This window comes from Dicentrarchus labrax, unplaced genomic scaffold, assembly GCF_905237075.1.
Source record: "Dicentrarchus labrax unplaced genomic scaffold, dlabrax2021, whole genome shotgun sequence".
NCBI classification, from domain to species: Eukaryota; Metazoa; Chordata; class Actinopteri; family Moronidae; genus Dicentrarchus; species Dicentrarchus labrax.
Genome location: NW_026136708.1, coordinates 16,934,262 through 16,948,645, shown reverse-complemented (window position 1 = coordinate 16,948,645; position 14,384 = coordinate 16,934,262). Strand labels below are relative to the sequence as shown.

At 41.9% G+C, this 14,384-nt stretch overlaps 1 protein-coding gene across 1 annotated transcript in view; it reads left to right on the top strand.

The window, feature by feature from the left end:
- The window catches only part of LOC127368730 (protein eva-1 homolog A), a 74,740-nt gene that overhangs the window by 17,181 nt on the left and 43,175 nt on the right, over window positions 1–14,384 (top strand). Inside the window, exons 2-4 of the mRNA XM_051409844.1 lie at window positions 2,564–2,787; window positions 4,160–4,283; window positions 6,580–6,732. Of these exons, the coding sequence (XP_051265804.1) occupies window positions 2,564–2,787; window positions 4,160–4,283; window positions 6,580–6,732 (501 nt within the window). The remainder of the gene's footprint in view (window positions 1–2,563; window positions 2,788–4,159; window positions 4,284–6,579; window positions 6,733–14,384) is intronic.

Below are 14,384 nucleotides of genomic sequence, written 5' to 3'. Positions count from 1 at the left end.
TCAACGATCCCTCTCTCAAGAAACTCCTCCTCCGTGTGGCCCGTGCGAATTCAAATCATCCATCTTCAGTCCTCTCTGTTTCAACCTCTTCATAACCTCGGTTTCCATGGTTATGCCGCTGTACCCGAGGCTCAGTTAACCAGAGGGCTGTGCAAACTCGTGGTCTCTCATGGCACTGGCGCTTTGCCAAGAACCAGCCCTAATAAAGTGATACTGTTACACCAACACCACACACACCCTGGCTTCAAGAGCCAAGCAAGCGGGGCTTGTTCCTACCACGTTGTTTGTGTTGACGTTTTGCATGCATGCGTGTGTGTGTGTGTGTGGTCTCGCTGCCAGGGGAAATGCCAAGTTCCCTCTCACCCTGTGTGGAATGTGGCAGGCAGAGCAGACCAATGTGTGTGTGTGAGCTGGGGAAACTACTGTGGAGGGGGAGAAACTAGTTAAGCCGACACAACTGAAAGAAAGAATCAGAAATTTCAACAGTGACTCCGTAAGTGCAATTTCTTAATCACACAAGGGATTCTGTGTTAGACAGCCTTAAAAATCCTTCAGAAAAGTGGTTCATGCACACATTAAGTTGTACAAAGATAAAATCTTTCATCATTAAAAATCCTAACACACATATCACAACCTATTTTAGCTATTTCTACTTTCTGTGATTTTTAATTTAGCTTGGCAACGAGCAAATGACCTATAGGCTTAAATGAATATATACAGGTAATAAATCTGAGTCTCTGTAATGTAAAGACATTTGCTGTGGTTGGTTTCTAGTCCACATCCTGATAATCTGGTTTGAGGCATGCAAATAATCTCTAAATAAACTTAAAATAGGATTGTTTCTGCACCTGTTCTCCATGTTAACAACGCAGGCACAGGTGGGAACCTGTTACTATGAGCAATGGTGGTTTAATAACCATCTTTATTTAGAGTGAGGCTGACCTTTCAAAGCCTGAGAATGTTGTGTTTCCCTTCCTCCTTTTAACTGTGGCTATGGTGATAAGGGGACAATGTGTGTACTTGCTTGCAGGCTAATGTGCGTGTTAGGGAACAATGTTTATTTCCTCTTCCCAACCAAACACTAACCAAATACAGGTAATTGAATCACAGTGTGTCCACTTTGCGAGTGTTTGTGAGCATGTGTGTGTGTGTTGACTTCCCTGTAAATGTGTTTGCAGAGCACTTACAAGGGAGCTTGAGCTTGTTTTTGATGTTGTTTTCAGTCGTTGAACAAGACATTTTCAACCTGGATATATGTGGAAACAGAGAAATTGTCTTACTTTGAGTCTCCTTTAGTACACCACGCTTTATTCACCAAACCTTTTTCCCCATCTTCCCCTCATCAGGGCAGGGTTTTTTGAATTTAACAACTACAGCGAAATTCAGAAAATGGGAGAAGCTTAAACTTAAAGTAAAGTCTTTGTATCTCCTCTGCAGCAGCCAGAAAGACATTATATGACAGTGGTCTGCGGATCAGCTCTCTCCTTTATCTGTGCTTTCCTTCTCACAGGCTGGAATGTTAATGGTGGCTTTTGTGATGGGTTCAGTTATCCCGTGTGACTGACAGGCTGACTGGCAGCTCTCAAAGACTCTTAATGGGAAAGTAGAGTTAGCCGAGTTTAGTTTAGTGTTTTAAAAGAATGAGAGCTTTTATTTGATTTGAAGCAGCCTCCAAGGTTAAATGAAAGTTCACCCGGGGCTTGTTCCATTAAATGGTTTATGTAATGTTTCTATTCACAGTCTTGATACCAGCTGGTTGTTTTGTGCAAGTGGTTGCAACATGGTTACTGGCGAGCAAATAACACGCTAATAGAAACTGAGCCTGAAGGGTGGCATATAAAAGCTTTAAGAAATCAAGGTCTGTCTGGCTGTATAAACAGTTCATCACACAGCCAGAACCACGTGGCTCTCTGAATTGGTCTTTGGTATATAGATCAATAAGCTGACCATCACACAGCCTGGCAGCATTCTTAGCTCCCATAATTCTGCTTCAGAAAATTCAAAAAAATCCACTAAGTAGGTATGTATGCGCTGTGTCCTTGTATAAAAAGTGCAATAATGTCAGGCTTTAAAATCATCCCTGGAAGATATTTTTTAATATCAAACAGAAAGTTCTACAGCCATGACTGGAGGGCTGACGCTAACAGCCAAATAAGATAAAGCTTTACCCTCTTTGTGCTGTTGCGGTATTCTGGGCCTGGAGGCGTCTTTTAGATGTAAGCAGTGATCTGTTGGGGCTTGCTGATACGCAGCACTACCAAATATCCATAGAAACACTCCATTATTGAAGAAAAAGACCATAGCACACTGATAGCACGCTACCAACTCGGTCTGCATGTGATAGTAGCATGAAATAAGGTTGATTAAGTGGTGGTTTAGCTCGGGCATTGCAAAACAGAGATAGCTACTCATTACTTCCAGTGAAGAGAAATTCAATTTTATAGCCTAAGGATGCTTGTACTGGACATATAATGCATACTGGGGCTGAAAGTTTCTGTGTTTTGTGCATGCAGCAATGGTTAAAGTGAGGTAACGGCTGCTTTGGCATTTTGCTGTCTCATAGGTTACCTGTCCAAAGTGTTGAGGAACTACACCGAGCAGGCCTGCGACGGAGACTTCTTGTCTGTTCGCTGCCCGCCCCGCACCACCATCACTGTCCAATCGGCTTTCTACGGAAGGAAAGGCGCCTCGGACCCTCAGCAGTGCCCTCAGACCTACCAGGCCCTCCTCAGTTCTTATAACACTCGGGAGGATGATCGATATTGTTCTGTGTCCACTGCACTACAGGTAAATAACTAAGGTCACACATTCCTGGCTGTATCAGGACATTATCTTTTTCTTTCTGTCAGTCCACTCTTCACAAGCATACAGATTTTTGGGCTGCAGATCCTCCTGACAGAAAGTGTCCTCTAAAATTGTCAAATTGACCAAGGGTTATATTTTGGAGGATCACTGGTTATGTAATGCTTTGTGAGGATGTTTTCCGGCAAATTACACTCTCTAAAGAGGAAGCAGGCTTGTATGTTCCCATGACACAAAGCGATTTCATGGGGTCTTTGCCTTAGCATCCTCTCCTAAATTGGGATGCGGCTGCCCTAGAACCCCCACTTTGCAGCACCAATACAAACACACACAAACACATCCTGTTCAGAATTCATTCGGTTGTTTGGTTTATTCTTAGTCCCTCTGCCTTCTAGCGTAGAACACCCTCTATTTCCATAATAGACAGGACAGCCATGAATGCACAGACACAGAGAGTGCATTGTGCTGAAGTGAGAGAATGACTGACTGCTGCGCCACCCACATTAGTACAACCCTGAGGAATCCCTTTGTACCACCTGTTCACGACCCCTGGTTTGTTGGTATTACAGTATGGGTGTCTCCATATAAAAAGGCTTAGTTTAGTTTAGTTTAATACCGAAAGTGAAACTTAAATGATTAATCAATTAGAAGAATTATTGCAGATTGATTTTCTGTTTTTATTGGCTAGTTATTTCAATAATCCAGCTATTCCTCACATTAAAAATCTGGTAGCAGCATTCTGCATTGCAGTACTTTTAATAGATTCTCAGTGTCAGTATTTACAGATATATATTTTATGTTGGACTGCAGCAGACTTGTTTATTGTAATAAAAGGATATTGCACTTCATTTTACATATATTAATCATTAATATCGCTCTGAGTGAGCACCTGCATATGTATTTGGTATGTATTAGGTGGGAGCACACAGATCTCCCTTATTTTCCCCTCTGCATTCCATGATCTATTGTAACAAATGCCTCTCCTTTTATGTTAAATTCGGGGAAGGCTCTGAACAGAATCCATTCAGTCATTTCTCCAGCGAGTGGGATCTCAGTATGGGAGACTGTATTGTGTTGGAATGTGCTCACCTGGGTTACAGCCGGCTAAAGATGATGAAACTAGAGAAGCAAAAGGATGCCAGGAAATGAGTGGAGTGGAGCTTTCCAGAGATTTCTTTCTCCCATTCTCTTTATTCTCTTACCTGCTCCTCTCCTCCATATTCCCATGGCCATAAGCAGCTTGTTTGAAGTGGTTTTAGGTTTGCCTGCTGCTGGTCTCACCATCGTTGGCTTATTGTCCTCCCTCTAAACCTCTCTTTGGTCTTCTCCCACTCTCTGTCACTCTTTCCTTCTTTAGAAAATGCTGGACGAGTGCCAAGACAGAAGGAGCTGTCAAGTCCTTGTCAACAGCCGCGTGTTTGGGACAGACCAGTGTCCTGGCAGCAGTAAATACCTCATTGTCTGGTACAAATGCAGACCTAGTAAGTCCCTCATCGCCTCAAATCCTGACAGTGACACCCATTTCTGTGTCTCTCTGTGCTGGGACTGTTTTTTTTTTCTTTTCTCACACACCTCCACATTTAGTCCAATATACACCAGGGGTGGGGTCACTTTATTTGCACTTGAAACAAAGTGAATCACGACATTAACAATCAAAGGAAATGTATGAGATTATTATTGAAGCTAGGTAAGTATTTTTTACCGAAACACCGCTTTTAAGTGGACAGAAAACAAAAGCATCTTTAAGAGAAAAATGCAACCAATAAAGCAACAGGTGGTGACATATCTGCAGTATAAAGCAAGACATTGAAATGGGACAGAGCAGCTATGATAAATCAGATCAGGTTTGATTAGTCTGCTGAATTTAAATGCATTTTATATGTATTTTTTATCAAAATATATATTTTTTCTGTGCATGTTTTTTCTTATTTGAATGTATTACACTCTTTACGCTATACTAAGGTCATTGAAGCTTACATTTGGCATTATTTTTCTTCTTTTTTTTTTTTTTTCCATGAAAAGACCCAAACCAACAGTGTTTTAGTACATCTGTCAGTACTTTTCAACTTTCCAGCCCTAAACCTTTTTGGTTTCTACTGAAGAGGTAAATCTTTAAGAATGGGTCACAAATGTAAACTTTCAAAAAGGCTTAAAGATACTGAGTAATTTCTTGAAACAGCCAGGCACTGTAGTTGTTACAGCCATGTTACTCAAACTGGAATAAATTGTGTATTTTTTGGGGACTGTTTTCAGCTGTAGAATAATCCACACTTGGTGCGCTGGTGACTATTTACAGTGCCCATGTTTGTCGTAGTGAAGGAATATATCACCTAGTGCACAGATGTGGCTCATTTATGTGTTTTTATGGGACAACAATGGAGCAATAAGCTATATCAGGCTTTGGCTGCTCAGGCAATACTTGTTACTAGGATCAATTAATTTCTTTTAGTATTTTCACTAGATTTGTTCATAGTACGAAAAATATTGAGTTTACGAGCCACATTTTTTCAGTGTACTTCTCATCTGACTTTAATGTATCCAATTATCTAACTTTAGTGTAAATTCTACACTGGATTAAGTATAATAGTATCTGCGTGCCTCTCTCCCTTTATCCCTCTCCTTCCCTCTCTCTGTGAGCCAGGAAGCTAAGAGTATCACTCCAGAGGGGAGCCACAACAGCGCAGTAATCCCACCCAGATTCTAGTCTCCATTCATGGCTCAGTGCTGTGCTGAGCCGAGCTGCACTGAGCTGTTCAGCAGTTCACACTAGAGTGACCAGAACTGGGCATTAATTCACTGATCCCCCTGCCCTCCCTACTTTTTCTTTCTCCACCGGACCCTGGGGCCAATCAACAGCTCTTTGTTCACTGTCACTTAACCAATGACTTCTCAGGGGAAGGGAGAAAGGCTGCATGGGGTGTTAGTGAGGTGCAACGGGCAGGTGTCACTGCTTCTGAAAGGAGAGGTGGATGGAGGAAAGCGGAAGTGGAGGAGAAAGGAAAGGAACAAGAGTGAATCCGTCACCAGGAGATATAACAAATCAGTCCTGCCCCTTTTCCTCTGCTCTCTTCCTCTCTCTTCTTTTCTGCATTCCTGTTCCACTCCCCACATGGACGTAGAAACGGCTGCTGTTGTGTTTTTATTTGCTGGCCAGTGGAGCTGCTCTAGCTGTCACAGGTCACTGTGGCTGGATGTGTGTGAGGAATGCCTCTGCATGGCTCTACATGTCCACTGAGCAACTCTGCCTCTGCTTCTGCATGTTTACACCGAAAGAAAGCCTTTTGTCAGGCCTCTGTTTTCTGAGCTTATCGAATAAGGAAAAGTAAAGAAAAATTATCAATTGCAAATTTTCATCTGAAAATTTAATCTTTGATTTGGTGCATCATTTAACCCTTCTTCTGCACAAATGAGCTATGAAGAATAACTTTCTAAAAAATTATTACAGAAATAATTTGGAAAAACAAAAAATCAAAGGGAAATTCATTTTATTAATTGAATATTATATATGATAAATACAAATAGACTCATTAAGCATAGGAACATCAGTATCTGTAGTTGCTGTGCTTTCATGATTCTTTTTAGTGTAAGGTGTGCGGCATGAGTTACGATATAGATCTAGCCAGGTTAAAAGAGAGCCACATTCATGACATTAAAAACTAAACAACCCAGGCTAACCCATTAATCTTGCTTCCTAGTACACCCCTCTGGTCTTTTAATTTTGCTTTGTTGTTATTTATAACATTTTGTATTCTCTCTCTCTCTCTCCTCTATCTCCAGACGAGTATAAGAGTAAGGTGGTCTGTGAGGAGGAGAGGATGAGGCTGAGCTGCAAACGGGGTATGCAGATCGCTGTCTACTCCGCCATGTTTGGCCGAACTCAACAGGGCACCTTGGAGTGTCCCCTGCACCACAGGAGGGCCCCGTCAGTAGGTGAGGCTCCTTTGCACTCTCACGCTGCAGGTAGAAGGATAGTTGAGCAGATGAGGAAGCTGCATTCCTACCAAAGATAGAAGATGGATGCACAAGTTCTTCTTAAGTTCGAACTTTGCCTGGTTGCACCACACAAACTAGTTCTTATTAAATGTCACTAAATATTTACTCATCCGAACTGTGAAGTGTTGCTAACTGAAGGAGCTAACTGACTAAACATATGACCCATTTAGACTGACGATAGAAAGAGATAATATAAAATATGGTTGGAATAATAGACCTTACCCTCGATCAAAATGGTGTTTAACAATGATGAGAACTGAGAAGATGTTAAATTACTCTACAATATACCCTTAAATTACAAAATGTTATGCTAATGATGTCAGACTTAATTACTAAATATTAGTTAGGTTAGCTTTATCAGACTCTGAAACACATATTTCTCCATGTACATATAAATAAAATAAAACAAAATAAAAGTCAGACCTAAATTTACAAAGGATTGGCAGTCAAATTTAAAATATTGCTTTGGCCTCTAAAACTTGATGCTACAGTCCTGTTAGTTGACTGCTTCAATTCTATGGCACACAAATGCCTCCTAGAAACAGATTTACACATTAAAGTCTTTACTTCAATAATGTTTGATGGTTTATTATCATTCGCTCCCTTCATAGCGTCAGCTTGAGGTCAGGAGAGGAAAGAGATTTGGGAATGCAAATCAAGTCGGCTTGTGTTTGCATGATGTTAAATGAGTCTGCTTGTCTTGCTAATGCTCTTATACATATTCATGACCTGGGAGAGTGGAACTTCAGGTCACTCTGGGCTTTGATTTAGTCTTTATGCCAGGATTTGTCTGAGCAAAACATATGCACAGGCGTCATTACGCATCCGTCTGATGGGGGAAATTAATCATTTTTATTGATGGGTTTTACACGTCAGCACTCAAACACCTCCGAACCATAAAGAGAACTACAAACGCTTTCAGGCTCATAACTGCTGTTGAAGCTCTTCTTCATGAATTTTCTTTGACTTGGGCTATATTGCCTGGAGATGCTGGTGTGGTTTGGAAGATTTTATAAATCTCTCTTTAGCTTCTTTGCCTCAGAGGCTCTAGAGCAAACACTGTCCTGCCACACCCATCCTTGATGTCAACTTTTCACGCTCTTACAACCTGAGATTAGTCATTCATAATTTAACTTTTAGACACATATTAACATATAGCATTTCTCCATCTTGTTAGGAAAGCATGCTGAGATATATAAAACTACCATTGAAGCTCAGGTAGACACACACAAACACACATTGCCAGAGGAATTGGGGTGGAATGTAGATCAGGTGTCATCCAAAGCACAGAGCTTGGCCCGTAGAAAAGGGACAGTATTGAGTTCCCTCCAAGTATGTATGTGTGTATGTGTGCGTGTGTGAGTGCATTGGGTATCCAGATGTACCCTTGCCCTTGTTTAGGGGAATGTTAATGACTCTAAGCTTGGATCCATGACAAGTATTAGTATAACCATAGCTACCGTGGTGGCCCCAGCCTCTCTGCTGGGCAGCTCATTTATTTCGCTTTAGTTTACGCTGCCTTTGTTGCGTTAATGTATAGAAGCAAATGGGCACTGGGGTCTTGCGCTTGTAAATAAGTAGCCGGAGCAGGTGTAAGTTAACTGGTGTGTGCCTGTTTTAAAGTTGTGAAGGAACAATGCACTACGGATGTGCCCTGTATACCTTCTTAATGACAGAGGTGACAGGACAAGATCGACAGGCAGACACAGGTGTCAGTCAGTGGGTAATCAGAGACACATATATAAAGATTAGCATTGTGGGAGTGTGTATGCGTGTGTGTTGTTGTATTCTGTATGAGCATTGAGAGCCTTGCTTTGAAGCAACCTCATCCAGTTCTCCACATGCAGGTGGACCAGGAATGTGCAACAAGTAGTAGTAGCAGGTGAGACAGGGCTGGCCTGATATCTGGTTTCAGATTTGGGATTAAATACAGTAGCTGAGTTCTCCCAGCATTCATGGAAAATGGACTCTACTGTTACAGTTGTACAAAGGCCAGATTAGGGGCAGAGGAGCAGCGGTTTTTACTGTCAAATCACATGTTAAACTTGTGTGTTTACATCAACTGGATACTCAGACATACACAAACGCCTTGTTGTTCCTGTTCACCCATAATACAGCATGCTTTTACTGTCTCTCCATCACACACACACACACACACACACACACACACACACGCATATACACACTTCAACCACCCACAAACACCTCCTCAGGCTGTTTCAGACAGTCTAGCGGTGCCCTAGTGGGATTTCCCTTGTCAGCTCTGTCTTTCATGTGGCTCCATGTCACCAGGAGCAGGAAGTGATGGTGTCTTGAGTGACAGCTTAGACACACACCGTTAATTATTTTTTAACAGCTTTTCCCTTCTTTTGGTCCTCAGTCCGAGGTGGTGCGGTGCCTCGTGTGTGTGTGTGTGTGTGTGTGTGTGTGTGTGCGTGTGCGTGTGTGTGTGCGTGTGCACATGTGGCTCTGCATGTCTGAATAATCTTGGGCTTGGCAATTGCATTATGCACAAGTTTGTTTTGTGCCTATTTAGATTGTATGTCTCTTTAAATGTGTGTTTGAATGTGCCAACAAGATAGGTTATAGTAATCTCCTAAACCACATTGTCCTGGCAACCTCACCGCTGCCTGAGGTGTGAGATCAATGACTGAACTCACACAGCTGGCTGCACCTGCACAGGTGAAATATGCATAGTGTCAGTCAGACATTGCAGAGCACAGCAGTAAGGAATAGCTTTTACACTATTTATTTAATTTTCATTGCAACTGGGGTTACAGTTCCACAAACACAGCCACCTTCAAAGTAGAGATTTTTTTTTTTTGTCTGAAAACTAACCATCCTCTGAAAGTGCTTTTTAAGTCTACGACCTGTATTTAGCTTGTGAATGTTGTAGTATTTACCACCACAGAGAGCTGTAGAGAGCTACTTCATGTTATGCTTGTTGAATCTGAAGCTCTGGAAAAGTATAACAGACAAAAACAAGTGCATACACAGGCATGTGCGCACAAAAGTAAGACCTCTTTGATCTCGTCTGTTCCTTGGTTTTGGGGTGGGGTGGGAGTGGTGGAGTTGGACAGGTCTTGGCGGCGATGGAGAATCCTCAAAGCAAAGGGGCCTGCTTCAGCCCTCCTCTCTCATCTGCCCCATTACCATCACACACACCTCTTGACATCTAAATAGCCCCCCATGCTTGGCATGTCGGGTCTCAGACTGCAATGGGTTGTTTTTTTGAAAGGCACTTTCACTTTTGAGTATGTGCACAGCAAGATGTTTAAAACTGTAAGCACGGACTGGTTGGTCTCTCATATGATCACAGTAGCTTTTAAAAGCCAAGCACGCACAGCTGCAGTTCAAATTTAACACTTGGCTTTTAGAAGCCTGTTCCAGTTGTTAGGGTTCGAGCTACTTCGCTGTAACCCTATCTGCATTTCTCTTGACTTTGATGCATACAGAGCAGATAAGTAGGAGGATGTCAGTGTTGTTATGGACTCTGCAGATTAGATAAAATTCTGTACAGTTCTGTGTGTTTAAACCTGTCCCAAAAGAGTCACTATAGTCCAGCTGTAGCAGTAGTTGAAAGATTCCAGGAATTTAATTCTTGGTGGTGACTGTTTTTCCTAAACTTCTCTAAAATAACATCCCTGATGTTTGTAGTCTGGCTTCGCCCTGCATACGTTTTCCAGGATCGCAGGTCCATGCAAGGTTTAGGGCAAAGGGTCACCACTGATTGTAATTCAATGAATATATGAAGTAACATGTTGTCAGTGATAACACACGAGTAAGGTTGACTGTTTTGGTGCCTCTGACTCCAGAAATAACCTGCTATCAACTGTCAAACAAATCTTGTGTGTGCGCATGAGTTTTTCCATGTAAGAGTGTTTGCATGTTATCTGCTGGACACTTTAATCCTGGAACTAACTTACCATAACACCTGAATTCACTGTGTTAAAGTAAAATGAAATTGTATTGAAGTGAATAGACCATTTACAGTAAGTATGTGTGTGTGTGAATGGTTTTAAATTCATAAATGGCATTCACAGATAACACTTGGCGTGTGCACGTCCATTCACCCTATCGCGGCATCTGAAAGTCACTGTTCTATCACACAAAGATGTTTAATCCCACAACAATGACGTGAGCTTTTTTATGAAATGATACATGTCGAAGGTGAGTCAGAGCAGAAGAAGAGATGAGGACTTTTGACAAGTTTGTCCGCCCATTGTCTTGGAAATTCCAGGAAAGGTGTGCGTGGGTGGAATACCTGGGGGATTGTTATGGAGAGTTACTGTAAGAATTTTCTGGAAAAGGTTGCTGTGGATCTAAAGTGTGTGTGTGTGTGTGTGTGTGTGGGTGGTTGGATGGGTTCGTGTGTCTGGATTTCTACATGCTCAGAGGGGTGTTTTTATGTTAGGGACAAACACACGAAGTACTGTCTTATAAATTTGTTTCACAGTCATTCAGTCCACCAGCATAATCTCTCCCTACATTCATCTTAATATAAGGGCTCTGTGACAAGTGAAACTTAACAGCAGTCATCACAAGACACAAGAGCCACTATTTGATTATATTATTGTAACGCTATTGCCTTGTAAAATTATTGCGTCATGTTAAAGTAATTTAGTGGAAGTGGGAGAACTGGTAGATTTCTGGTGAAGGCACAATCTAAGGCTGATGCCGGTTTCAAGTAAGCAGAAAGTTAGATGTATGACGGATGACTGATGTGACAAAAGGAGATGAGCAATAAAGACGTGCTGCTGGTACAGGGCATCATACCAACACAAATGCGTGAAGGCCAGAGATAAAGAAACAGAAAGTTTCTCAGGCTAGAACTGCTCTGTTTTATCAGTCACTTTAAGAGGCTGTGGGTCATTTTAAAAAAAAGGTTATTCCTTTGTGTTTTCTTGTTTGTGGTTCTCTGTATGTGACCTCAGTCTGTGAGTGAGAATACAGGTCCAGGAAACTCCTCCCTTTCCTTCAAGTCAATGCTTCTCGTGACTGTGGCCCTTCTCTTCTGAGCCATAGGCCTGTCCTTGTTGGGCGTGCAGAGGCTGGAGGGTGGGTGCACAGGCTCGGAGGTGGTCGAGGGTAAAGGTTAGAGGTATCAGGGGTTATTCATGCCTGTTCCACTCTGTCTGTGTGTGTGTAAGAGAGAGAAAGAGAAAGAGAGAGAGAGAGAGAGAGAGAGAGAAAAAAAGGGAGAGAAAGAAAGAGAGAGAGAGAGAGAGAGAGGGGACTGGTGTATGCTTGTCTGTCTGTGTTAAAGCCGCTAATGAGAGCCAGAGGAGGTCAGACCCTGAGGAATGCTCTTTTAAACTGCATAGATATGCTGTGTGTGTGTGTGTGTGTGTGTGTGTGTGTGTGTGTGTGTGTGTGTGTGTGTGTGTGTGTGTGTGTGTGTGTGTGTGTGTGTGTTTGTGTGTGTGTGTGTGTGTGTGTGTGTGTGTGTGTGTGTATAATATCCACATATATAAGCATGGTGAGCCAGTGGACAAAGAATAAATGGGTGTGTGTGTCTTCATCCTCTTGTCTCTAGAAGTCTCTATCTGTTTCTGAAACTCCCCCCTCCAGCCCCACCCATTCCTCCGTGGGACCCCCTGCTCAACTAATCACCCAGTCAGGGAATCAAAGCTGCAGCTAATGGGGGCCTGTCTGTCAGTGGGTTCCCTTGTCAGAGAGGAAAGTTTTCAGCGTGGCACACCAGCTCAAACAAGCCCTCTGGGGAGGAAAAGAGAGAGGAAGGGGAAATCAAAGCACATCAGGCAGAACAGGAGGTCATTGGGCTGCAGCATCTGCACATAGACACATACACGGTTACGAACAATCACACAGGAATGGCATTTTTACCAGTCGTAATTGTGACAAAGTTAATGGTAGAAACATAGAAGGATAAATTATTTTTTTCTAAATAAAACTTAAGTTGTCTAATATTATTTTGTCATCAAATATTGTGTACTTTTTTAACTTTTAACATTGGGATGGATGATTCTGTTGATTGGAAATAGGCATTTAAATTAGAGCTGCAATGATTAGTCGATAAATCTATTAGTCAGATGCCTAAAAATGAACCACAGACTATTTTGATAATCAATTAATCATTTTAGTAATTTTCTTTAAGGTTCCAGCTTGTCAAATGTGAGTATTTGATGATTTTCTTTGTCCTATATGGTAGTGAAATGAATAACTTTGGGTTTTGGACTGTTGATTAAATAAAACAAGCAATTTGAATACGTCTCCCTAGACTGTGGGGAATTATAACATGCATTTTTTTTTTATCCTTTTCTGACATTTTATAGACAAAATGATTATTCAGTTTAAGAATTAAATGGAAAAAAAAAGGTTAGTGTTAGTTAGCAGTTCTAATGTTGGTTTGTATGGTATGTCTCAGCTGATCAGAGGATGATCATTCTAATCAAAGGCTAATCAGCTGAGAGGGATTGTACATTCAGTGCTTCCTTGGTCCAGGTTGTACAGTGCTGCTGTTTCAGTCCTGTCCTCAGGATGTCGCTCAGCATGTGATGCAAGTGCTGCTCAGTTTTTGTTGCTGTCACCCCTCTAGATACACTTTGGCATTTAAACCATTATATTTGTTCCTTACTGATGAAATGCCCCTACCGCATTCAGCAGTACCCATTTTATCTCACTTGAATAAACCTTCATTTATTCTGATTCAACCGCATTTCTGTCAAACACACTTTCTCGGTGAGACATGTTTCTACTGCACATTGCAAACAAGAAGAGAGGTGTGTCTGTGTGGGGAAGCGTGGTGCCAGCAATAACACAATAATTCATTTAAAGACTGTTTTCTGGAACCACCATTACATGCTTTCAGATGAAGTAGGCTGTGAATTCTCCTCATCAGTCGCCATTATCCACGCATGTTTTGAAGCGACAGTGGGAACTGTCTAACCTTTTGAGGTGTCTTACTAGTTATCCAGTTACACTCACTGGTTCCCACAGGCTTCCACCTCACTGCGTCCTGGTTGGGAATTCCAGTGTGTCGGCTCCAGCTGGGGAGTGTCCGGTTGCCCCCCTTCGAACTGACATTGATTCAGGTTCACATTCTTAAGAGGTTTTCTACACGTGGTCTTTGATCTGAGTTTTCCTACAAATATAATCATTACCAGGAAATAAAGTAAGGCTTGATTATGTTTTTTGTAATCCAGTAAGACAAGACTGCAGTTGTGGACCTTTTCAATAACTTTTATCTGTATAGCACCAAATCATAACAAAAGTTATTTTCATATGGTATATAATGAAAGAAATATGACTAGTAATAATACCAGTGATGATAATTCCCAATGTTGACACTGTGCATGACCACCGGATTGCCCTCTTCCACTTCCTGACTGGGACGTTTGCCCTTTGACCTGAGCCATAATTTGTTGTGGCCTGTTGACGTGTGAGCCAAGCCTTAACCAGCCTGTTCTCTCTACCTTTCTGATCTTTCTCTCTCTTTCTGTCTTTGGGGCCCACCAGGTCAGACGGTGCGAAAGCACAGTGTCCACTTTCAAAGGCTCATCTCCTTGTGTTGTTTTTTAGGGGTTAGATGGGCCGTGGGGTCCTGGGAGGCATCCATGTGGAACCCT